Below are 21833 nucleotides of genomic sequence, written 5' to 3' on the forward strand. Positions count from 1 at the left end.
TCCATTTTCTTTGTCTTTATGTATATAAATTATGTGTTGACATGTGTGCCAGTCAATGCAATGAGATTTCTAGTCTACTATACACGTAAACATCTACAGCACAAGTATAGAAGCCAGCAAAGATAGTATGTACACGATTTACGTTCACACCCTCCAACCTCACTAACCGATATCTAACCCGAGAAAGATAATACACCACACCCGCCTCTACTCACGCGGGGCATTCGCACCCTCCCCCTTCATCGCTTCCTTAACCAACCACACACTCACATCTTTCATATCCTTGCCCTCGCGCCAGCTGGCCAGCACGACGCCGTGGTGAGTGAGGATATCGTGCGCGCGCTCCCAGCGGCGCTGCCACATTTCTTCGCGCTTCGTGGGCAGAGACGCGTAGCTGCTGTCTAGGCTGGGTGTTGTGCTGGATTGGCGGAGTGAGGTGCTTGATGATGTGGCGCGGAGGGTGTTGGAGGGGGTTGACGATGAGGATGATGGCCATGGGAGACGCTCGGATGCGAACTGCGATGCTGCGGATGCGTATTGCAGGGCGGCTGTTGCTGCTGCGGCGGGGTAGGATTGCTGCTGCTGCTGGGGCGGGTTCTGGGGCCCAGACCGGTTGGTGGTTGTGGATGGTAGTGGTGTTGAGCTGGTGCTTACTGTTGAGCTGCCCGTGCCGGTTCGACGAGGGGGTGGCGGTGGAGGGGGCTGTTTCCGTGATGACCGCTGGTCGTTTGCGAGGGGTGGGTTGGTGGTGCTGTTGGCGAGGACGGGTTTAGGACGTGAGGGTAAATCGGGTGGTGGGCGGAGGGCACGGCTGCTTTTCACGTTCGATGGGTGTCTCTCGTTCATCGCTGGATCCCTTTCTGTAGAAGGGAACGCTTCTTCTGGGTCTCGTCTGCTTTGATTTATTTCTGTCGTGGACCGGCCCAGACGCTGAATGTTGGGAGGTGTAGATGGGTCCGGCTCTCTCTCAGAGAATTCTGGCTTGAGCGAGGAGCTAGGACGTGGGGGCAGTGGCGGGACTGGCTTGCGCTTGGGAGGAGGCTCGGGAACCGACAACGAGGAAGAATCATCTTTCTCCCCTGTATCGAGATTGCTGGAGACAGTGCGTAACGACGATGGCTTGGATGGTTTGTTTGGCGGTGCCCGTGGTGCAAGCGGTTTCGACGCATCTGCTGTCTTTGGCCTGGGGTCCTCGTCGTCCCGAAGCTCAATGAGATCCGCGTTATCAAGGCTTCTGGCATCTGGAGTCGACTCTGTCCGTTGGAGATCTCGACGCGGCGGCAATGTCGGCGGGCTGGGCGCTGCTGTATCAGAATCGTCGACGAGCTGCGGCGCACTTTGGCTGGCAGCCGAAGTTCTGTCCAGATCTTTCACTGACTTGTCGAAGAACCCGGTACGACTTCGGATCGGCGTTGTAATGTCACGGATGAAAATCCCCAGAATCCTTTTCGGATTTGCCAAAGCGATGTCCGTATATACTTCCAAGTCAGCCTCCCCACTGTCGCCAACCAATATGAACTTGCGTGACGGAAAATCGCGCAGGATTTGCTCTAAGTGTCCTTTTTTCCGTTCGGCCGTTGGCTCAAAGATCCCCTGTAGCATGCCACTGTAGTGCTTCAGGTGGATGGAGCCAGCAGGTAGCCCAACCATTTTGAAATAGCGGTCCAGCAAAGGGTAAAGCTGCCACGGCGCATTGGATACATAATGCATCTGAACTCCCATCTTCCACAGCTCATTGTACCAATCAGCAACACCGTTCACAGTCAAGTCGCCGAGTTCGCGCACGAATGTATTTCGAAACATCTCCTTGGCACCATGTGCAATGGCAGAGTGTTTGACTGTGTCGTCGATATCACTAATCAAACTGATGCCAGTCGGGTCAACGACCTGGACAGCTTTGACAGCAGAAAGCTCTTCCGATGCCAGGATGCGAACATTGGTCGGAACGAAGGATAACCCAGCGCGGAGGCTGAAATGACCAGACTCGTCGGTGATGACACTCCTTGACTGACTTTTCTCATCGTTGAAAAAGAAAACCGTCACAGGCAATCCGGCCATTGGGTTCGTCAGGAACGGCCGTAGTCTCTCCATGAGGTGTGCATTGGCTATAGACAGCTCATCCTTGCTCAGCTGAGGAGGCTCTGCTGATGTCGTCGCTGTCGTCCTCCCCAGAGGGCGACCTGGAGGCCCCGACTCGTCCTTCTCTGCCAAGTGGTTCTCTCTCCACGGCGTATCGGCCCTTCCCTCCGCTTGTTTGATGATTGACTGCGCCTCCGAGTCAACGAATTCCTCCTCCCCTCTCCCAGGCGTCTTCTCCGTCCGTCCAGCGTCGGGATCTGCCTCTTCACCCTCACTCGTATTCACGTTCGGGGCCGGTATCCCACTCAGCTTCCGAGCGAGCGCAATCATCAAGCGATGCTTGCGAGTCATAGGCCCGCGGTGAGGCGAATACACCCACCCGCGAACATCAGCAGCGACAATAACACTCTCGTCCTCAAGTTCCTCCAACTCCGCAATCCCCATCCCGGGCTCATCCTCGGTACCATGGTATTCATCCAGCGTCGACGTCGAATCGCGGCGCCGTCTCGCAGCAGCTTGCCCGTTACCACCCTTGGCCAACCGCATAGCGTAACTCGGAAATACCACCATCTCCTCATCGCCAGCCCGTGCAATCTCAACATCCGAGAACGCCCCCGGGGTATTCCTCAGAAACTCCTCGTTCCAGTCCCGCTGGCCATTTCTCTGCGCCGTCCACTGTGCGGCGTACGTCTGGCGAAGCTCATTGGCGGCCTTCAAATACCCGTACACCTTCTGCCGGCGCCCACCTGGTGCAGCACCACTCGCTGGACCCAAAGCGGGCGGTTCCTGCGCCCTGTACTGAGACATTGGGTCGATTCCTCCCCGCGCCGTCGTCTCCTTCCCACCCGCTGGACTGTCAAGGACACGTCCACTGCCCAACTGTCGTCGCTTCCCAACAATGTACTCGACGAGACGTCCACGCCCCGATCGTCGTCTCTTTGCTCGGTTCAATTGATGCTGGACGATCGCGCGGTAGATGCGGGACTGCGCCCGGTGGCGGAGAGAGGGGATGGTCTCGTGGCGGAGGCTCCAAGCGCGCGACTGGGCTCGTCGACTCGTTTGCGGTCCAAGTAGCGCCCGGAGGATACGGAAGAAAGGTCCTGGGTTTGTGCGGATCGGCAATCGGGAAAGGCGAGGGAACGGCCGTGGGGTCAATGGGGGTCTGGTCGACGGCGGCGGGGGTGCGCGCCACAAGCTGCGCGGAGGCGGCTTCAATTTTGGAGCCAGATTTTGTGTCGCCTGTGGCAGTTTGGTTTAATCTAAGTCGGGAGATGTAAGTAATGAGAATATTGGTTGAGGGGTCACGGTGGCCTCCTGCTGTTCCTGGGGAAGGAGTCGGCGACGCTTGTTGTCTCAGCATTGGATCAAGAATTACTTACCTAATGACAAGGTAAGCAGATTTGCGCTACTGCACAATGCCTTGGAAGAATAAGCTATGTCGGAGGCAACAATTACCTGTGCGATTTGAGCTATTCTCAGATGCTAGGCTGTTATGATGCGTATGTGGGTAGTTTGGTTTACGACGGGTTTCCAGCTTCGAAGCCGCGGGCGCTGTGGGGCAAATCGCCGCGTCCAGCCCGTCCCTCGTTATCATAACATCATAGGGGCGTGCGTGGGCATAGGTGGTTTTCATATGAACTGTGCTAAAAATATTCCGGATCTACATGTTTAGTAATTTTCATGGGATGGGCTAAATTATGTGAATTTATATTGTACAGGAATTAAGGTACATAGGGTATAAAGTCGGGATCCAAAAGCGTCGCATCGTCAGGGTCATCCGGAATATTTGAAATATCAATTCATGAAGAAAGTCCGTCACATCGAGGCAGTAAAAACAAAGCATTTACGCCTCGCTCTCCTCGGCATAGTTGACGGTCTTCGTACGTCGACTCCGTCGCACGCCATTGCTCGGAGAGCGTGCAGGTTTCTCTGCAATGGCATCATCCGACCCTTCATTTTCTGATGGATCCGGTGTAGAAAGAGGCGAGCTGACCTTTCGTTTTCTACTCGATCTCTTGGTGGGAGTAGCAGCGCCCCGAGGGGTCCGTTTTCCTTTAGAAGGTGGACTCGGTGCCTCACCCTCCACGTTGCCGTCAGGGAGCGACGTCTCCCCGTTGTTGGTGTCGGCCGTCTTTTTAGGCGTACGAGGTTTGCGAGGGCTGGAGGGCGCTTTCGCGCGGATGACCTTCTTCGGTCGCAAATATTCTTCCATACCGGGAGGCCAGTAGACTCGCCGATCAGGGCCTCCCATGCCCACCTCGTCATCGGGGATTGTACGCGGGGGAGGTAAGTGGCTCTCCAGATCGACAAAATCCCCGTTCTTTTTTGCCGATTTGCGAGGCGGTTTGAATGGCTTGTTCTCGTCCGTGCGGGCATAGGGGATCATGTCGTTCACAAGCTCATGTCCAGGAAGCCTGAAATTCCTCATCAGCTCGAACACGGCTTGTTCCTTGTTCTTCGCTTCAATCATCAGGTCCATCGTCGGGTCACATGGGGGAAGCGTTGACACTCGGTCACTGTGCTTCCGACGTTGGCTTTTGGTGATGGCAGAGGCAATAGGCTCTGAGTAGTGCATCTTCTGGGTGATGTTCTTGCGAGTCCATGTCGCCTTGATTCTATCGTATAGACCCATGATATCCAAGGTACCCTCGCGAAGCTGGCTGTCGTCGAAAATGATATTGTGATGATGATAGTCCAAGACGAGTGGGATATTCAGCTCCTCGCAGATTGGCAACAAGTCATGCACTGACCAACTCACGTCGTCGTTTTCCAACACGAGGCGATTCTTGATATCCTGGGGGAGCGTCCGGTAATTCTGTCTAAATCGTTCCAGGGTCGCTTCCTTGTCGCCAAACACGCCCCCCATATGGAGAATCATGACCGCATCGCGATTTTGCTGAGGCGGTAATCTAAGGAGTTCAAGCATTTCCGAATGATACTCCAAATCTCTGATCGCGCTCTCCACTACATCCGTCCTGGGAGAGCCTAGCTGGGTAAACTGGCCGGGATGGACGGTCACGCGATGGCGCAGTTCAGCAACGACACGCCCAGCTTCACCCAAGGCCTCTGAGGCGAATGGGGCCAATTTATAACCATATTCCTTATGGCTGGCAAATGGGAACATTTCACTGCTTATGCGCATGAACTTGATCCCATATCTGTCGTTCCAGCGCAGCAATTTCACAAGGTCGCGCGCATTCGCAAGGCCCAAGGCCTCCACGAAAGCCTGCCCTCGCACAACATCGGGAGTTTGGGTCTTATCGGGGCGGTTCTTGGTCGGATGGGCCGGCTGTGAGGGGTCCTGCAACGGATGGCGATTCTCCAAGATGGAGGCAATGCGACAGGTCCGAGAGCAAAAGACGGGTGGGTTGGAGTAACGCAGATACGTATTCAAGCAGGCCTGTTGCCCATGGATGATTGCGTCAGCAAAAATGGGGCGTTACAATCCACGCGAGTTATCACAACTTACATAACCCAGTCTTCCTTTCCACGGGAGGGGAAGGTAGCTGCTGTTGACCGCCGGTGGCCGTGATAAGGCCTCCTGAAGTTCCTCAGCCTCGATGGGAACATTGTCGTCGGACTCTGGGTCCAAGGCCGTCGGGTCACCAGATCCAGCAGGAAGCGAATCATTTGGGCCGAACTCCGCACCGCCTTCCTGCGTCTGTGTCTCTTCACCTGGGATACTGGCCATCGCTCTCGTTGTACCCCTGAACACTGCCGAAAATGCGAATGATCGCCTTGAACTTGGCAAGTGGGTAAGAGGGGATGGGGGTATCCGAAAGCTCAATGATCGTCGAGAGTTGGAATGTCCAGGAGTTGAGTGAGCCGCCACAGAAGCTGATCGTCTCTGGTAACGAGGGCAGCGCAAGAGGATGTTCTGGTTCGCCACGACAACGGGATTTTTCATCCACATACTCCGAAAGCAGTGGCGAATTTGGCGGGGGGAGCCAGATTCCCAGCCCCCACAGGAATGCACCGCATGTTGATGCGCACGACCGAAGCTCCTCTGCTGGTGAGAAAAAAGCCGCCTAAACATCCAGCAGGGAGAAAGCGATTGGATTGATCTAGGGTGAAACAGAAGTTAAACGAAGGGATAAGTTAAACACAAGAAAGATCCTCTCGCATCATTTCCCTCGGCATGGGGAAAGATGCGGACATAAATAGAAAGACAATGAGTGTGATTTGCAAGAGTAAGGGAGAGACGGAGAGATCGAAGATGTAATTAAGACGCGTTCCGTTGCCGCGCCGGGTCGCGATTCGACTGGCCAGTTGGCGGGCCATATCCGCCAACTGGCGAGCCATCTATCCATCTGGTTTCTTTTACCTCAAAACCTCCACCTTGGACTAACTTCAATCATGCTCTCTCCATACACCCAAAAACAAGGTCATGTCAGCTTAGGCTCCTCTCCATAATTCAGTCAAACATATCCAGGATAAGACATGAACCAGCGCTAGGACCGCCATTCGATGGGAATGTTTGTGCCAAAGAGGTGATGCTGGATGCATTCATTCCCTTCGGTGCCACAAAACAAGATTAGAAACTGGAAAGTTTGATCCTGGATCTATGAGAATGTTGGCACTAGGGGGTGATTGCTGGGGTACAAGTCTTTGCAGCATTCTTCCGGTCAAGGAAATGGTAAACAACACTCCTTCGTCCATTCTCGGCAGGCTCTGGTGCATGCTGGATCGGGGACGTATACATGCCATTCATCGATGATGTCTGAGAGGCCCCTGTTCCCTGCCGGGAACGTGCGTGTCAAATACTCGGGGAGATCGACTGTTTGTGGCCCTGCGTTTATATACTCCCTGCTCTCCGACAACGGTATATTCCTCTGTCATTCCTCTTTCTCCCGGGTCCCTTTCTCGCTATCCTTGGTTCTTTTAATCGAGACTCCGTGATTATTAAAGGGTAAGCCTGCTCATGCTCAGTATGATATCTACCCTGAGAAGTCAGAGAAACTAACACCGCGCAGACGCAATTGACGAATATTTTCAAAATGAAGTGGTCTGTGGTAGCTCTAGGCCTCCTGGCCTCTTCAGTGTCAGGACACATCCAAATGTCCAACCCCTACCCTCTTCGCAGTCCATTGAACAAGGATGGAAGCGGCCAGAAGGATTACTCCTACACCAACCCGTTGTCCACCGATGGTTCCGACTATCCGTGCAAGGGCTACGCCAAGGACGAATTCAAATCGGTGGCCAACTACAGCCCCGGCCAAGAGTACGATCTGGAACTGCAAGGGAGCGCGACTCACAACGGCGGTTCCTGTCAGATCGGCCTGTCCTACGACCAGGGCAAGACGTTCCGTGTGATCCACTCGATGCTGGGTGAATGCCCCCAGGCCAAGAAATACAAGTTCAAGATCCCCCAAGACGCCAAGTCCGGCCAGGCCCTCCTCTCCTGGTCGTGGTTCAACAAGGTGGGCAACCGCGAGATGTACATGAACTGCGCGCAAGTCACCATCGGCGGCGGCCACTCCAAGCGCGAACAGTCCACCCGGTCCCTAATCCGTCGCGGCGGTTTCGACAGCCTGCCCGAAATCTTCCAGGCCAACAACAACGGCCCGGGCAAATGTCGCACCATCGAAGGCCAGGCCGTCAAATTCCCCCAGCCGGGGTCCTCCGTGCAGGGTGAGGCTGGAGGTGACAAGGGCTACGAATGCGAAGGAAGCGCGCCGTTCCTGGGGTCCTCCCGTTCCGCGAAAACTAGCTCCAACTCCACGAGCTCGTCGGCCGCACCCTCGTCGTCCCATGCCCACATGATTTCCTCTTCCGGCGTGGCCTCCTCCGCCGCGCCTTCGTCCGCCTCCCCGTCGTCCAGCCATGGCCCCAAGACGCACGATACTCACGGACCAGCACGCTATCCGTTCCTCAATAGCATCGCAAACGGTTTCGCACACATGTTCCACGCTGCCGGCTGCGTAGACGGTACCATCATCTGCGAGCCTAATGGCCTGTCGTGGTCCATGTGTGATCATGGCGCTCCGCATTTCATGGGCGCCGTGGCCCCCGGCACCATCTGCCGTCATGGCCGCATGTACGCGCTGTAGACTATCTTTTCTTTTCTTTTCCTTTCCTCGTTTGTATTTTGGAGGTCGTCGATCGGGGCTGTTCTTATTGTGGCCTCAGCGCCATATTTTATATCCAATCTCTTTTGTTTTTCCCTTATGTCTTGTTACAATAATGTTGTTGTCGTGTCTTGCTCAAGATTGAATACTATTGTGCACAGTGTCTTTACTTATATTACTCGGGAGTTTGGTCTTTGAATTGACAAGTTTCTTTGGCTCTTTCGCAGTCGTATCGTGTAATCATCCATCGTAAGTCTCTGATTTACGGGGTACTATGCCCTGTGTTTAGAACATGATGGGAAGTACCTCAAACATTTAAGAATTCATATTTGGAGTATTCTGGATGATGATTGAACCATTCCTCCAAATCATTCGTTATTTCTGAGACTTGCCTCGTTCTGAGTTTGCGACTTTGAGACATGATATCATGCTTGGTGTAGTAGATGGCCGGGGTATAGAGGTCTAGCGCAGGGGTTCAGTTGGTTAGCACATACGGTCCTTGCTATAAAACATAATAGTAATAATCAAGAACAAGAAGAAGAACGCAATTTCTTCATATATTACTAAATTATCTCAAACCCTAAAGCTTTCCAAGTTCGTGGAAATTATCATGACAGGAAAAGAGACCAAATCCGCCAGGGGAAGCAAATGTCGAACATCCTCACCATGCAGTCCTGTATCATGAGAAAGAGCCCCTTTATATCTAAGTGGTATTATTCATTTTTCCAAGGATGGACCGATCTCATGCAAGAGGCCCAATATCGGATAAAGCAGATCGAGCTCGAGTCATCCATCCGCAGCCAGGAATGACAGTCTCGAGGCACCAATACACATCACGCGAGCCCGCCAGCCCTAGTTCTGGCTTCAGGGATATCGCAGTAATTCGATTCAAGACATGAATTGCTCGCATACTTCTGGACAGCACCCATGCAGCAACAACCACACTGTCTAGACCTCGCCGGTCAACAAGTATTTCAAGGCAGCGTGTTGCTAATATTCTGCGGTCAACTCGATCTGGGGAAGCTATACGCATGTCATCGACAGCTGCTGGAGGCATGGCCTCTGTTGGCCACGCGACTAAATATGGTGGTACGACACTGTTATCCCATCATCATTATCATATATAATGTATTGGAGGAGTACTAACTCGACTGAGATGGTCACAGCGTTCGCGTTTCATACCGTCCCCGAACGCAGTAGAAAACAGCTGGTTAGCCAAGTCAATCCCGGAGACACTGGATAGCTGTATGCCGTCGTTGGCCCAATGCGCCGATAGCCTGGCATGTCTCAGCGACGCTGATCGCGCAACGCTCCGGTCACTATTGCGCTTTCCGTATCGTCTTTCCACGCTGCTGTTTCCGCCTGTTCTGTCGGCCAAGGTGGTTGGATTCAAGGACGGGTGGATCTTCGAGTCGATCATTCAACATCCGCTGTGTGATGCCGCAGGTGTGTCTAGTCGATATACATATATATACATATATCAGTCATGAAAAGATACTCTACTTACGAAGATAGGCCACCACCACATCCTCAAAGCATACACAACCCTCCTAAAAGGAACCCCCATCCCCTACACAATCCACCGTCGACCCGCCCAGCCCCAGCTCGGCAACGAAGAGAAGCCGCCTCTTGACACCCCGCAGGCCAACGCAGCCCTGACAAAGGAAATGATCAACATGCTTCCATCTGTCTGCGGCGCCGGCTGGATAGGCTTTCTTTGGATGATGATCTGGGTGTGGTTCCTGCGACTAACGCAGATCGATCCTCGTGTAGAGAAGACTGTCCATGTCCCTGCGTCTGTCATTGATCGGCTTGCTGCTGGGGCTGAGGGTAGAGGTCTGAAAGTTACGCGGGGGGATTTGTTGATGGGGATTGTTCGCAGGGTGAGCATGCCCTATATATATATATATATATATATATATATATGTTGTGGTCAACATTTGGACTGCTAAAGACTAAGTAAATATGCAGGCCATGACGAAAGCATTCCCCTCTGACCCCAATGCCGTCTTTAGGTTCTCCATGAACATCGCTAGAGATCTCGAACCCCAGTCCCCAGCGGACCTCCACAATCCCTTCTGGATAATCTTCGTCCCGCCGTGCATGTCAGTGTCCGATAACACACCATCAAAGCATCATCACGAGGACGAAAAGAATGAAGACAACCACATAATAACCCAATCCACTACCCTCCGCACCGTAATCCACACAGCCCGCAGCGCCCCCTTCCAGCACGCATACCTCGCAATGCACGCCAAGATGGCAACGAAGCCTTGGTACGTGCGCGACCCCACCCCCTTCAACCCGTGGTATCTTGTGTCGTCGTCGGGGGGGGGGACCCGGTTCGACGGGTTGGAGTTTCTGGGGGTGACGCCGGCGTGCGTTGAGATGAGGGTTACGACTATGGATTTGTGTGAGGTGACTGGGACGTGGGCGGATGGGCTGATTACGGCTTGGGGGGATGGGAGGGGTGGGTTTTTTGTTCATGGGTGTTGTCATGGGGTTTGTGGGGGGAGGTGAGGGGGTTGATTCGGGGTGCCTAGGTGAGGACATACGTAGCATGTACCTTGTTGTGCAGGAAGGATCTGTCTGGTGATAAGTTCATTGGTATCAAATTATAAGACATTCATTAAATCGTTGACGAATACACATCGTCTGAGTATGGATCAAGACGAGTGAACCGTCATGTGTACAGGCTAATCCAACAAAAGAGAATATATTAAGTCGCTGGTTCAGTAGCCACCGTACTTTTATCTTCTTTCCAGGTCTGTTCACCGGATACATCTTTCCCCATCCAACGCATGCCAAGCTGGTTCATCCAACCTAGTAGTTACCCGTATAGGCGGAACTACCATATCCGAACTTGTTCTGGGCCGGTGGAGCAGCAGCAGGAGCCTTCTTCTTCCCGAAGAGACCGCCAGACTTCTCGCTGCTAGCACCCAGCTCGACATCGCTCGGCGTCGGGTGACCCGGCAGCATGTCGTCGGCACTGCCGCTATCCGGGTTGTTCTTGTTACGGCGCCAGAAGGCACGGCGGCGAGTGCCGTAGGTGTATCCGTTGGCCGGGGAGGGGCCGAATCGCTTCTCCCGCTTGTGGTAGCGGGCGTAGAGCACCTGGAACAGGATGGAGAGGAGGAAGAAGAAACTATTTATGTTAGTGATTGCGTGGCACAAGGTATGCAGGCAACAGGCTACTCACATTCCAATGACGGCCACGGCAAAGGCGACCTTCTCTAACTGACAGGCGTACTCGAACGACACCTTGGAGGCGGACTCCTCGCCGCTGGGGCCGGATCCCAGCGGGGTGTCGATCTTCTTGCCCGTGCAGGTCTGGACGCCGTCACGGGTGAGCACGGCGATGGCGATCATGGCGCCGATGAAGGCCACGTCGAGGATGATGGCCATGGCGGCGAAGAAGGCCACACCTCCCACGCAGCAGGTGAAGAGGGTGCCCAGGAGAGCGTAGAGGGCGCTAGCACCCGCCAGACCTTCGACGGCTCTCATCCATTGCGGGATCTCCTGTTCATGTTTGCTCTGGACGGCCAGGAAGTATGAGTAGATACCGAGGATGACGGCGGCATCGAGGAATTGAAGAATGCGGACGGCGAGGTTCACGAATCGTAGTACGGCGCCGCCAAACCCCATCTTGGCGTTGTTGATTTTTAGCTGGTTTGGGGTTGTTGCTTAATCAGAGAGCCAGTCTCAGGAAAAATCGATCAAGGTGTGTACCAGCAGATGGCAGACGACACAAGTATAAATAATAGTTGACAGGATTTCCACCGGCGACACACTGGGGACAGGAGGTAAAACTCTTAAATTAAGGTAGTAAGGCTGAGACCAGCGCCATCCAGGGTCATCCGTCCTCCGAGGAGGAGACCGGTCGGAACTCTAGCCATAGAAGGCAGCAGAATTACATGATTGTTTCGAGACCCAAGCAGACAACAAGGATGGAGCCATTGGAGCAACATTGGAAGTAGATCGGTGGAGGCCCTGATCCTGTGGACAGTGGACAGTGACACAGCCAGGGCGACGATCCACGGATGGAGGAGGGAAGCCGGATGATATGATTGGGAGAGAAGTAAGAAGTGGGAGGAGAAGAAAAAAAAACAGTAACCTGGAACGAAGAAAGGATATCCACTCCATAGTCCATCGGACTATCACAACTAGCCAGATGAGACGAAAGTGATGTCATCCCCGTCATGATTGGCCTGACCGCCCTGTGGAACCGGCAGAATGGTGACTCAGCAGTGCAGCACCCCTGATTAGTCAAGTGCATTACGAGGAAGTGTGATTAGTGATTATACGTGATTCTGGACAGCAGTTACTGGGAGGACGTTTAAGTGGGTCTTCGCAGTGCCATCATTACTCCATCCATGGTCTTCTGGCAATTCACATGCATGGGTGTGGTTCCTAAAATTAGGCAATCCCATTAGGGGGGTCTTTCCCTTCAGTTGCAGATTAATTTATTTTTGGGACTCTTGTAACCGCGGATCACTCCGGAATGACTCCGGAATCCGTCCAGTCCTACCTAGAGGTACTTCTCACTACTTGTGTTATTGTGGTAATGTTGACGTCCACCAGCCACACAACGTGACTGACACAGCCACGCCTGCGCCCCTTTGCCGTCATAATGGTCTCATGAAGCTCCATACCTAGAATATGATGTATCCGCAACGCGTGTCTGTTGGAACGGGAATCCCCATATGAGATAGTCCACTATTATTACAACTATTTACTACCCTACTATCCGTACAAGAATACGTCACTCATACAGCTAGCTACTGACATCCCTGCACATCCACCAGGATCTTGCAGTAGTTCTCTCGGTCCTCCAACAACGCCTTGAACCCTTTCTCAACCACGTCGTCCATTTTGACCGTCGTCGTGATCATATTCTCCGGCTGCAGTTGTTCTACGGAATTAGTATTCTACCTTGTACACAGGAGAGGAGAGTTGACATACTTTGGTCCAACGCGCGAATCACATCCTGGAAGGATGCATCATCATACAGGGCCGATCCCGTATACTTCACCTCGTTGTACATCAGGTCATTCACCCGGATAGCCGGTCGGTTCTCCCACACCGCGATGTTCACAATCGTCCCGTGACTCCGACAGGCGCCGATCGCGCCATTCAGCGCGGTTTCCACCCCAGCCGTATCGAAGATGATATCCGCGCCCATGCCGTCCGTGAGCTCCCGCACCCGCTTCGTGACGTCCACCTCGCGGGGGTCCAAGACGTCTGTCGCGCCGAATTCAACCGCCTGTCGTTTCCGGCTGCCCATCATCTCGGACACGATGATCTGCCCGGCCCCGCGCAGCTTCAGCACCTGGATCACGCCAATCCCGATCGGTCCGCTTCCGATCATGAACACCCGGTCGTTGGGCTTTAGCGGGGATACGTTGACGGCGTGCCATGCGACCGCTAAGGGCTCGATGAGCGCTGCACTCTTGAGTGAGATGCTATCCGGGATGGGGTTGAAGTGCTCTGCCGGTGCGACGATGTACTTGGATAGACCGCCGCCGTATCCTACGGACCACATCAGTATATTTCCCCCGATTGCTGCTCACAGGCTAGATCGAAGGGACATACCTGATAATCCGATAAACCCGATGTTCTCACAGCAGTAATTGTAGCCCATTTGACAAGCCCGGCACGTCCCATCGTAGATCGTCGGTCGCACGACGACCCGTTGTCCGGGCGATACATGCGTGACGCCCTCTCCGATCTCCTCGACGATGCCGCCGAATTCATGGCCCAGTGTAACCGGGTAGGACGTTCCCGTGAGTGGGTGCGGCTTCTTCGGGATCAACACCGGTCCTGAGTTGTATTCGTGGAGATCTACATAGATATTAGTCTGGGCTTCCTTGTTTTGCCTAACGTGTAAAAAAGAAAGGCAAAACAGGTTGAAGATTGGAGTCGGCTCACCGCTACCGCAGATCCCAACATACGCTGGGCGCATCTATATCCCGACGTTGCGTTAGCGCATGCCTTCCAGGGCACTATAAAGTTCGTTTAGTCGCTAATTAGGAACTTGACATACCTTCACCTGCCCCTTCCCACACACAGGTTCGTCGACAACATCGACTCGGATGTCCCCCGGTCCGTGGAAGCGAACGGACTTCATGGACTGAGCCGTGCTCATGGAACGATCCGTCTTCAGGGTAGTGTAAAGGGTGTCTGAATTGGTGGCGGTGCTCGACATGATTCAAGGATCGCAGCTGTGCGCTGTTGTTTCTGCTACTGATACTATAGACTCTGAGGGATATTGTTGTTGGGTTGGTTCATTAGATCGTGTGGAGGGCAAGTAAAAGTGACGATATCGTCTGGGGATCGTGGGCTACGGTCTATCGTGTACAGATCTTATATTCCAGATGGTGGGAGACGTTCTCATGACGTTAACGGTGTTGGCTCTGTTGGCTCAGCGTTGCTCAAGGCCATCCTGGAGGACAACGACTTGTCTGCATTCAAAGTTGTCTTATCGTGAGACCCTATTGGCTGGGTCCGATGAATTTGTTCATCTGATACCCGCTTTTACACCAGCTATGATGCTAAGATCTAGAGATTGCGCTCGACCATGGAACCGGATACGATATCCATATCGTCAGATCGATGGGAAGGGTAAGCAATTGGCTTTGGACGCAAGATGACCAGGGAAGAGCTGGTCAGCTGGACATTGTCACCACGGCAGGATGACATCAAAGTTTCCGGGTGTTTGGAAGTACTGTAGCTCCTGGTTGTGTACTTTTGCCATCCGCGATAGTTGATGTGTGGGGTTACGGGTGTTGTCGTCATAAGTCGGTCGCGAATGGGATTCTGCCGATTTGCCCGCCACGGGTCGACCACGAGGTCGGTCTCGATCTACTTCGTCGACCGGTTAGAAGTTAGAAATTCACGATGATAGGCAGGTTATTGGGGGTTCATCACAAACCTGTCAGCTTGGAGTGGTGGTAACGGTGGTCCACCAATCAGATGGTAGTATCTTGCGCGGGCGCGGGGAGAGGGGACGGGACTTTGTTCCGCTGTATGAGTGTAGCCTGTGGCTTGCAAGAACAGGTCAGGCTTCTTCGTCCCGTTCTTGGTCGATAAAAGCACGCAGGATAGACTCCAGTCCTTCGTTGCGGCGAGCCAGTAGCATCACGTCGGAGAGATTGATAGTCGAGCGACCGGCGTGTCTAGAACGAGGTGAGCGTACGGTTCCATAGCCGATCGAGCGATACCAAATATTGGCGCGAGATGGGAAGCCACCCCCAGGATATGCACTTACTTGGCGAATGATTCCAGGTCTTGACTGACGGTTTCTGCATCAACCACGGTTAGTTTATATCAGAGTACACGTGCTTTATAAAAACATCCACAAATAGAAGCAATAAACGAATAGAAACAATAAACGAATAGAAACAATCAACGAATAGAAACAATCAATAGTACGACCAGTTAGGGACATACCTATCTGCGCCCAGACCATCTCCGTCAGAGCCCCGATAAACTGGGGAGTGGCATTTGCGCCCAATTTGACTGTTTCTTCGTCCACAATTTTTCCAATGGACAGCCAGAGGGCAGACTTGAGGCGCTGTACAGACAATACGACTTAGTAACTGTACGGAGTATGAAGACTGGAGACATATGCATACCTCTTCTAGACCGGCTTCTTCAACGTCCATTGTCGGGATTATACGAGTGGTCAGATGTTGAAGTAGCTTCGTGTAGTGATGTCAACGTTGAGAGATATTGACAGACGTAGAAACAGTATCAACCACGCAACAACACGAGGTATCTCAAGTGATAGAATAGAGCAGGATGGCACGCGAACGACGCGTTCAAGCGCATCCAGCGAAACATCCTCTGATTGGTCTACAGAATACTCACGGATCAACATTAATCCAGCCCACGCTAAACCCGGCCCGGCATGAGAGCTTTTCCCGAGCGGTCAGTGAAAGCGGCCGCTGAGCTGGCCGATCCGCTCTGGTGCCCGGAATCCCGGCATCAAAGTTGCTGTTCTTGCTGGGTCGATTGGTTTCTTCCCCTTGTCCTGATTCTGAATAGGATTGTTGTCCTGTTCTGGATTTTCTCTCTATTTTCTTTCTACCATCAGGGATATTGATATTGTGTCCCTATTTACTCCCACATCTATCTTGTCTTCCTTAACAGGAACGCAACCCCCACCTTAACCTCACCGCTAGCCTACTATCCCTACATCTCAGTCCGCCCCTCTAAAAACAACCACCACCACCACACACTCCTACAAACCCACAAAAAAAAAAGAAAGAAAGAAAATGGCCACCCGCGACCCCGGCGAACTCGCCGCCGACGCAGCCTCCGACTTCTTCCACCAAATCTACACCTTCCTCGAAACGATCGTCCTCCGCTTCGTGAAAAACTTCTACGGCTCCTTCGCAGACGTGAGCGTCAACCGCTGGACGAAAGTCATCCTCTCCGTCGTGGGCTACCTCATCGCCCGCCCCTACATCGAGGCCCTCTTCAAGAAGATGGGCGAGCGCGATCGCAGAAAGCAGCTGGAGAAGGAGAGGAAGAAGAGGGCGGAGGCTGAAGCCGGCGGGAAGGCCAAGGTTTCTGCTAATGCGTTGCGTGGTGGGGGCAAGGCTGCTGGGGAGGGGAAGGTGCTTGGTGAGGTGGAAAATACGGATGATGAGCTGGAGAATGGGGAGGGCGCGGAGGATGAGGTCGACTTTGCGACTGCTAGTGGGGTGCCGGAGTTGGCGGATAATGCGCGCAGAAGGCAGAAGAAGCATGCGAAGAGCTTGAATAAGGAGGCGAAGGGCAAGGCGACGCTTTCCGAGGATAAGCTTATGGAGCTGTTGGATTGGAGTGATTCGGAGGGTGAGGCTACGCCTGCGAAGGAGCAGGCTGCGAAGGATGAGTGAGTGTTTGTCGAGACTGCTTATGGGTCCACCCTTCTTTACTCTTAAGGGAGAAGAAAGGTTAATGTGGTTGTGCTGCACTTAATGAGTTCTAATTGTCTTTGTGATGTCTTAATTGTGTATTTTATAATACTGTGACTCCTTGCCATATTCTGTGCGTCTGCCAAAGGCTCATGTACTATATAATCATCTACCTACCATAGATTTCAACTAAATATTCGAAGCATTCTTACAGTCACGTAGTATAACCCCTTTACATCAGAGAACTACAGTCTACAAAAATATATATAAACCACACATTCACAAACAAATCAATAAACCTCATAAATCATACGCATAACAGGACCAGCATCTCACAGCCCAACTGACGAGAAGAACAACAGAAACAACTCTAGTTCCGAGTATCTCGAACGCTTAATGCAACCTCCTCAACCCCTCAATCAACCCCTTCACCTCATCCACATCCCCCGCCCCCACGGAACTAACAATGTCCTCCTGCAGAGCTGCCTCGCACGTCAGGAACCGCTCGATCAGCTCCCCGTCCACAAACCGGTACGGCTCCTTCGCTTCGCGCGTCATCGTGTGGAACCCGCGGTATTCGTTGAAGGGCATGTCGCCGAGGGAGGTGAGGCGGTTGGCCATTGTCGCTTGCAGGCGCATGAGGAAGTCTTGGTGTTCGGGGTTGATCATCGCGAAGAGGTAGATTGAGCCTTCGACCTGTTTTTCAAGATGTGTGGTTAGAATAGGATGTTGACTGGGGGATGTATTGGGATGGAGGGCTGGAGAAGACGAAAGAATGAGGAGAGAAAGACATACCGTCCCTAAAAACGCCCTCGGCGTGATAACCACACTCCCCGCCTGCTGCACATTCACCGGCCGAATCCGATTGACCATCTCGCCCATTGAAATCTCCCCCGTAACTTCCAGTCTCCGCTTATCGTCTTCCTCGACGCCTGTAAGATTCCTCCGGAGAACAATCAGATTCCCCTCGGCGTCGCTCTCGAGGAACGTATCCTCCGCGATACAGCACACCGCGGTCGCCCACACGGTCTGGAAGTGCCGTGCAACCTCCGTTAATGTATCTGGCAGCCCGCCCTCGCCTTCTTTGTACTCCACGAGACAGAGACTCTTCATGAGGTCTGAGACGGCGATCACGTTGCCTGTTACTGTTAGGTCGACTGGTGCGGTCGAGGTGCGGTAGCTGGCGAGTTTTTCGATCTTGGTTGCGCTGAGTCGGTCGTTTATGACTTTGTAGATCACGACCTGGGACGGGGTTAGTATTCTGCTGTATACAAAAGAAAAAAAGGGGGAAAGAAGAAAGTGTGGCCTACCGTCTTCACAAGCGCTGCTACAATCTTATCACCCAGCATAGCCAGCGCCCGACACGCCCCCCTAACAGGGAGCTCTCCAACCTGCGTAAGCCTTCTTCCATTATCAACTTCGAAGATAAGGATGCGGCCCCGGATGGACTCCTCATCGCCATCATCGTCTAGATAAGCCGTCCCAACAATGAACCGATCCTTGAAAGCGTCTCGCCCGCTCTCGTCTTTGCCCACTGGGAACTCCGCCCGGATAACACTCTCGACCAGCTCCTCCGGCCGCAGACTGAAATAGTCTAGCCGCCGGAAGAGGATCTCGTCCGCGAGGACGAACCGGCTCGTGACGATTTCCGCGCCGTCCTTAAGCTTGCGCTCGATAGTCCCGATGCCGAAGGCTTTCTCGGACGGCGAATATGCGACCCTACGGACTGTCGCGCCGATAGGGAGAGTCTGGATCTGAGTCGTCCGCTCTTTATCAACTAGTGCGATCTTCAGTTCCTGCGCCGTAGCCATCGCGATGGAACCGGGGTACGCTTCGGAGTTAAAGTGGCAGATGCGCGAGGCGCCCTCGGAGTTCACGGCAGAGTAGATGACGCGGCCTTCAGAGCCGTAGATCAGGCTTGGGTTCTCGCAGGTTGCGAACACGTTGTAGAGTCCGTCGCCGCGCGGGAGTCTTTTGAAGGTTGGTTGCTCTGAGCCGAGGATCAGCTTGTTCATCCCTGTGAGGGTGTAGTCTTGTGGGTTGAACGAGTAGGTGATGACGCTTCCGTCGGCCATTGAGACGAATAGGGTTGGTGGGCTGTCTGCGAGGACGTCTGCGACGAGCACGGAGCGCGGGAAGGCTTCGCCTGCTGGGCCGAGTGATGTTGTGTGTAGCTCGGAGAGGTCTTGAAGTTTCAGCACGGAGACTTGGGCTAGCTGTGGGAATCCCACTATGCAGACGTCTGCTGGGGACGAGAGGACGGTCACGCCGGAGATCTGGCAGTCTGTGCCAAAGTGCTTCTGCGCGATGACTTGTGCTTCGTTCTTGATGTCTAGAACGGTGACCAGTTCGCCGTCGACGACGAGAACGGCCGAGGATTCGTTGGCGGAAGCGGCTGTGACGATTTTCTGGTCTGGCGGTGTCCATTCGTTGGTGACCATGCCGCTTTCGACGTCTGCGATGAGGACCCTTCGTTCGGTCACCTGGAGGATCCGTCCTCCGGGCAGGTTGGCCGCGAGCAGCGTAGATTCCGAGAGACTTAGGCCCAGGAGTTGTTCCAGCTCTTCAACCTCGCCGTCGGGGCTGAAGGAGAACACTCTCGTTTCGTCGACGAAACTGACGAGGAGGGTATCCAGATAGTCACCCTTGGCCTGCACCTGCAGCCCGAAGAGGTCGGTGATATGCCCGATATCACCTAGGACACCCAGCTCCTCCATGCCGACACCGCTGCGGACACTTCGCAAGGTCCCATCGTCAAAGGCACCCGAGCCTGTGACAATCCGAGCTTGGCCTGACGAAAATTCATGAGTAAAGCTCTCGCTTGCGCGGTTACCAAGATCCATGATGGTGAAATCCAGTATAGGAGCAATGTTATGCAGGGTCTGCACCACCTCGAACGAACCGTCCCCGATTCGTAGGATCTGGGAATCGCCATGGTGCGAGCCCACAAAGACTATCCCACCGCCAAGATATACGAGTGTAGACGCTCTAGACGTGTTTCCCAGCAGATGGAGGTCCCACTCTTCCACAAGGCTTTCAGAGCCGAGCTTCAGCACCAGGAAAAACAGCCTTCCGTAGTCGTCAGCAAGCAGCCATCGCTGGCCGTCTACTTGCTCCCAAGCCACAAAGACAGTCGACTCGGCGAGAGACCGGGAGATAAGCTCGTTGTTGTCGTCGTCGACGTACTTGATAGACGTTTCGCCGATAATGAGGAAACCACCTATTCATGTTAGACCTTATACTGCTCACGCCCAATGCAAGATAAGAATAGTAAGAGGGAACAAACCCAACGGAGCAGGCACCGGAATCAAATGCGAAGCACCCAGATCCAACTCCTGCGCAAAATCCGCAATATGCGCAAACGTCGCATCGGCACTCGAACTCATCGTAGCAGCCGTATACTGCAACTCCCGAACACTCAACCTCACCTTCTTCTGACTATCCTCATACAGCAGCGCCAACCTCGGCGCGCCCGACTGCACATGCAGGAACGTCGAAGAGCGCACGAACAGCTCGTCTATCCGCGCGGTGGTCAACTCCCCCAACTCGCCCACCTGCGGCGCATCAGGGCCGGACGGCAGCGCGGGCGCCCGTCCTCGCTTTTTGCCCGGTAGCTGCACGATCGGTATCACGGCGATCAGGCCCTCGTACATCTCCAGCGTCATGAACCGTCCGCTGGGGTCGATCAGGCACCGGTTTCCCATTAGGGGTTGGCGGGATGCCGGGTCTGACACGTCGACGTAGCTCCGTTGCGTGCGGATCTGGTTTGTAGAGCTATCCCATGCTAGCGTGCAGTATGTGTAGCGGTCTGTGCCGACGAAGAGGTGGTCTGTTGGGGAGTTGGCGGGCGCGGGCAGTCGTGCGAGCATTGTTACCCGAGCGTTGAGGGCACATGATGCTGCGAGGCTAAGGCCGTCTGGGCTGAGGGCGTAGACCTCGAGTCGGTTGACTTTGCTGTAAGACCGTACTGTTAGGTTCTATTGTGTTTCTCTCGACACCGAGGGCGGGCGTCGCATGAAGCGAAGGCGGGGGGCTCACTAACGCGACAATCAAGCTCTCCTCCTCGGGTTTCAAAAAGTGCAGCTTCAGGGCATGGCGAATACTGCTCGCTTGGTGGATGGGCACGACATAGGACATGTTGCGTCGGTGGGGTTTATCTCTCGAGGAACGTTTTCGGTGCGAGCGCTCTCCGCATTAGAGGCACAGCTCGGATGATCGCGCGACCACGGCTGATCCCGACCGCCTAGCGATATTGGTTGCGAGGCACTGTGTCGGGAAATTTATACACTTGAGGAATGATGCGTGTATATGGTAATCTCCGTGTAGGGCGCGCTTGTAATTCGTAGTCTGTAAGTGAAAGACTGGAGAAGTGGGGTGGAGAGGAGTTGGAGCTGGCAGGATTGAGACTCCGCGTTTAAGGTGAGTGAATGACGATGCTTGCGGTTCTTGTGCCTTCCAGGCCTTTTAACTCCGCTTTATTCCCGAACTGACCTCTTCAACTACCTAGTTTGATACCTACTTGACCATGTTCAACATACTGTTGGTGAGAAATATAGAACGAGGATGAAAACAAGAAATAAGGAATAATTGACCTCGAACAGCGCTGGGTTCAACAGCCTACCACGCTTATACACAACCAACTAAAATACAGCAAGAAAAGAAAATGTGATAAGTATTGAAATATTTCAATTAAATATGTATATCTCCCTACCAAACCAGCAGGGCACGATAGTTCCACACAAATCTCTCCAAAAAAGCCCTGGGCCAATTGACCTCTTTTCTA

General features: G+C 53.5%; 9 protein-coding genes across 9 annotated transcripts; 3 read left to right on the forward strand and 6 right to left on the reverse strand.

The window, feature by feature from the left end:
• Positions 1-151: 151 nt before the first annotated feature.
• On the reverse strand, positions 152-2886 carry P168DRAFT_263680 (phosphatidate phosphatase App1 family protein; the record flags this gene model as incomplete). Its single annotated transcript, XM_024834815.1, has 2 exons — positions 152-751; positions 875-2886. 2 exons carry the CDS (start codon positions 2884-2886, stop codon positions 208-210), a joined length of 2556 nt encoding a protein of 851 aa, XP_024697893.1. The 3' UTR covers positions 152-207.
• Positions 2887-3922: 1036 nt separating this feature from the next.
• Positions 3923-5770, reverse strand: P168DRAFT_230304 (UV-endonuclease UVE-1; the record flags this gene model as incomplete). Its single annotated transcript, XM_024833227.1, has 2 exons — positions 3923-5479; positions 5549-5770. 2 exons carry the CDS (start codon positions 5768-5770, stop codon positions 3923-3925), a joined length of 1779 nt encoding a protein of 592 aa, XP_024697894.1.
• A 1306-nt stretch (positions 5771-7076) lies between these two features.
• Positions 7077-8328, forward strand: P168DRAFT_332918 (putative extracellular protein; the record flags this gene model as incomplete). The annotated part of the gene is made up of 1 exon (XM_024841670.1): positions 7077-8328. One exon carries the CDS (start codon positions 7077-7079, stop codon positions 8127-8129), a length of 1053 nt encoding a protein of 350 aa, XP_024697895.1. The 3' UTR covers positions 8130-8328.
• Positions 8329-8769: 441 nt separating this feature from the next.
• On the forward strand, positions 8770-10768 carry P168DRAFT_301837 (uncharacterized protein; the record flags this gene model as incomplete). Its single annotated transcript, XM_024838577.1, has 5 exons — positions 8770-9236; positions 9314-9593; positions 9663-10030; positions 10119-10423; positions 10726-10768. The coding sequence occupies exons 1-5, from the start codon at positions 9075-9077 to the stop codon at positions 10766-10768; spliced, it is 1158 nt and encodes a 385-aa protein (XP_024697896.1). The 5' UTR covers positions 8770-9074.
• Positions 10769-10970: 202 nt separating this feature from the next.
• P168DRAFT_278801 (uncharacterized protein) lies at positions 10971-11792 on the reverse strand (the record flags this gene model as incomplete). The annotated part of the gene is made up of 2 exons (XM_024835718.1): positions 10971-11292; positions 11347-11792. 2 exons carry the CDS (start codon positions 11790-11792, stop codon positions 10971-10973), a joined length of 768 nt encoding a protein of 255 aa, XP_024697897.1.
• A 1133-nt stretch (positions 11793-12925) lies between these two features.
• Positions 12926-14352, reverse strand: P168DRAFT_294929 (uncharacterized protein; the record flags this gene model as incomplete). The annotated part of the gene is made up of 5 exons (XM_024837995.1): positions 12926-13059; positions 13110-13676; positions 13740-13988; positions 14076-14109; positions 14191-14352. 5 exons carry the CDS (start codon positions 14350-14352, stop codon positions 12926-12928), a joined length of 1146 nt encoding a protein of 381 aa, XP_024697898.1.
• An 852-nt stretch (positions 14353-15204) lies between these two features.
• P168DRAFT_315316 (CENP-S family protein) lies at positions 15205-15811 on the reverse strand (the record flags this gene model as incomplete). Its single annotated transcript, XM_024839886.1, has 4 exons — positions 15205-15322; positions 15415-15448; positions 15597-15720; positions 15782-15811. The coding sequence occupies 4 exons, from the start codon at positions 15809-15811 to the stop codon at positions 15205-15207; spliced, it is 306 nt and encodes a 101-aa protein (XP_024697899.1).
• A 299-nt stretch (positions 15812-16110) lies between these two features.
• On the forward strand, positions 16111-17250 carry P168DRAFT_287364 (uncharacterized protein). The gene has a single exon (XM_024836556.1). It carries the CDS (start codon positions 16424-16426, stop codon positions 17030-17032), a length of 609 nt encoding a protein of 202 aa, XP_024697900.1. The 5' UTR covers positions 16111-16423; the 3' UTR covers positions 17033-17250.
• A 102-nt stretch (positions 17251-17352) lies between these two features.
• P168DRAFT_263686 (DDB1/RSE1 family protein) lies at positions 17353-21427 on the reverse strand. The gene is made up of 5 exons (XM_024834816.1): positions 21093-21427; positions 20337-21004; positions 18361-20270; positions 17846-18292; positions 17353-17746 (listed from the first exon to the last, which is right to left on the reverse strand). The coding sequence occupies exons 1-5, from the start codon at positions 21185-21187 to the stop codon at positions 17444-17446; spliced, it is 3423 nt and encodes a 1140-aa protein (XP_024697901.1). The 5' UTR covers positions 21188-21427; the 3' UTR covers positions 17353-17443.
• Between the last annotated feature and the right edge of the window lie 406 nt (positions 21428-21833).

Source organism: Aspergillus campestris (genome assembly GCF_002847485.1).
Source record: "Aspergillus campestris IBT 28561 chromosome Unknown P168scaffold_1, whole genome shotgun sequence".
Classification (NCBI taxonomy): Eukaryota; Fungi; Ascomycota; class Eurotiomycetes; order Eurotiales; family Aspergillaceae; genus Aspergillus; species Aspergillus campestris.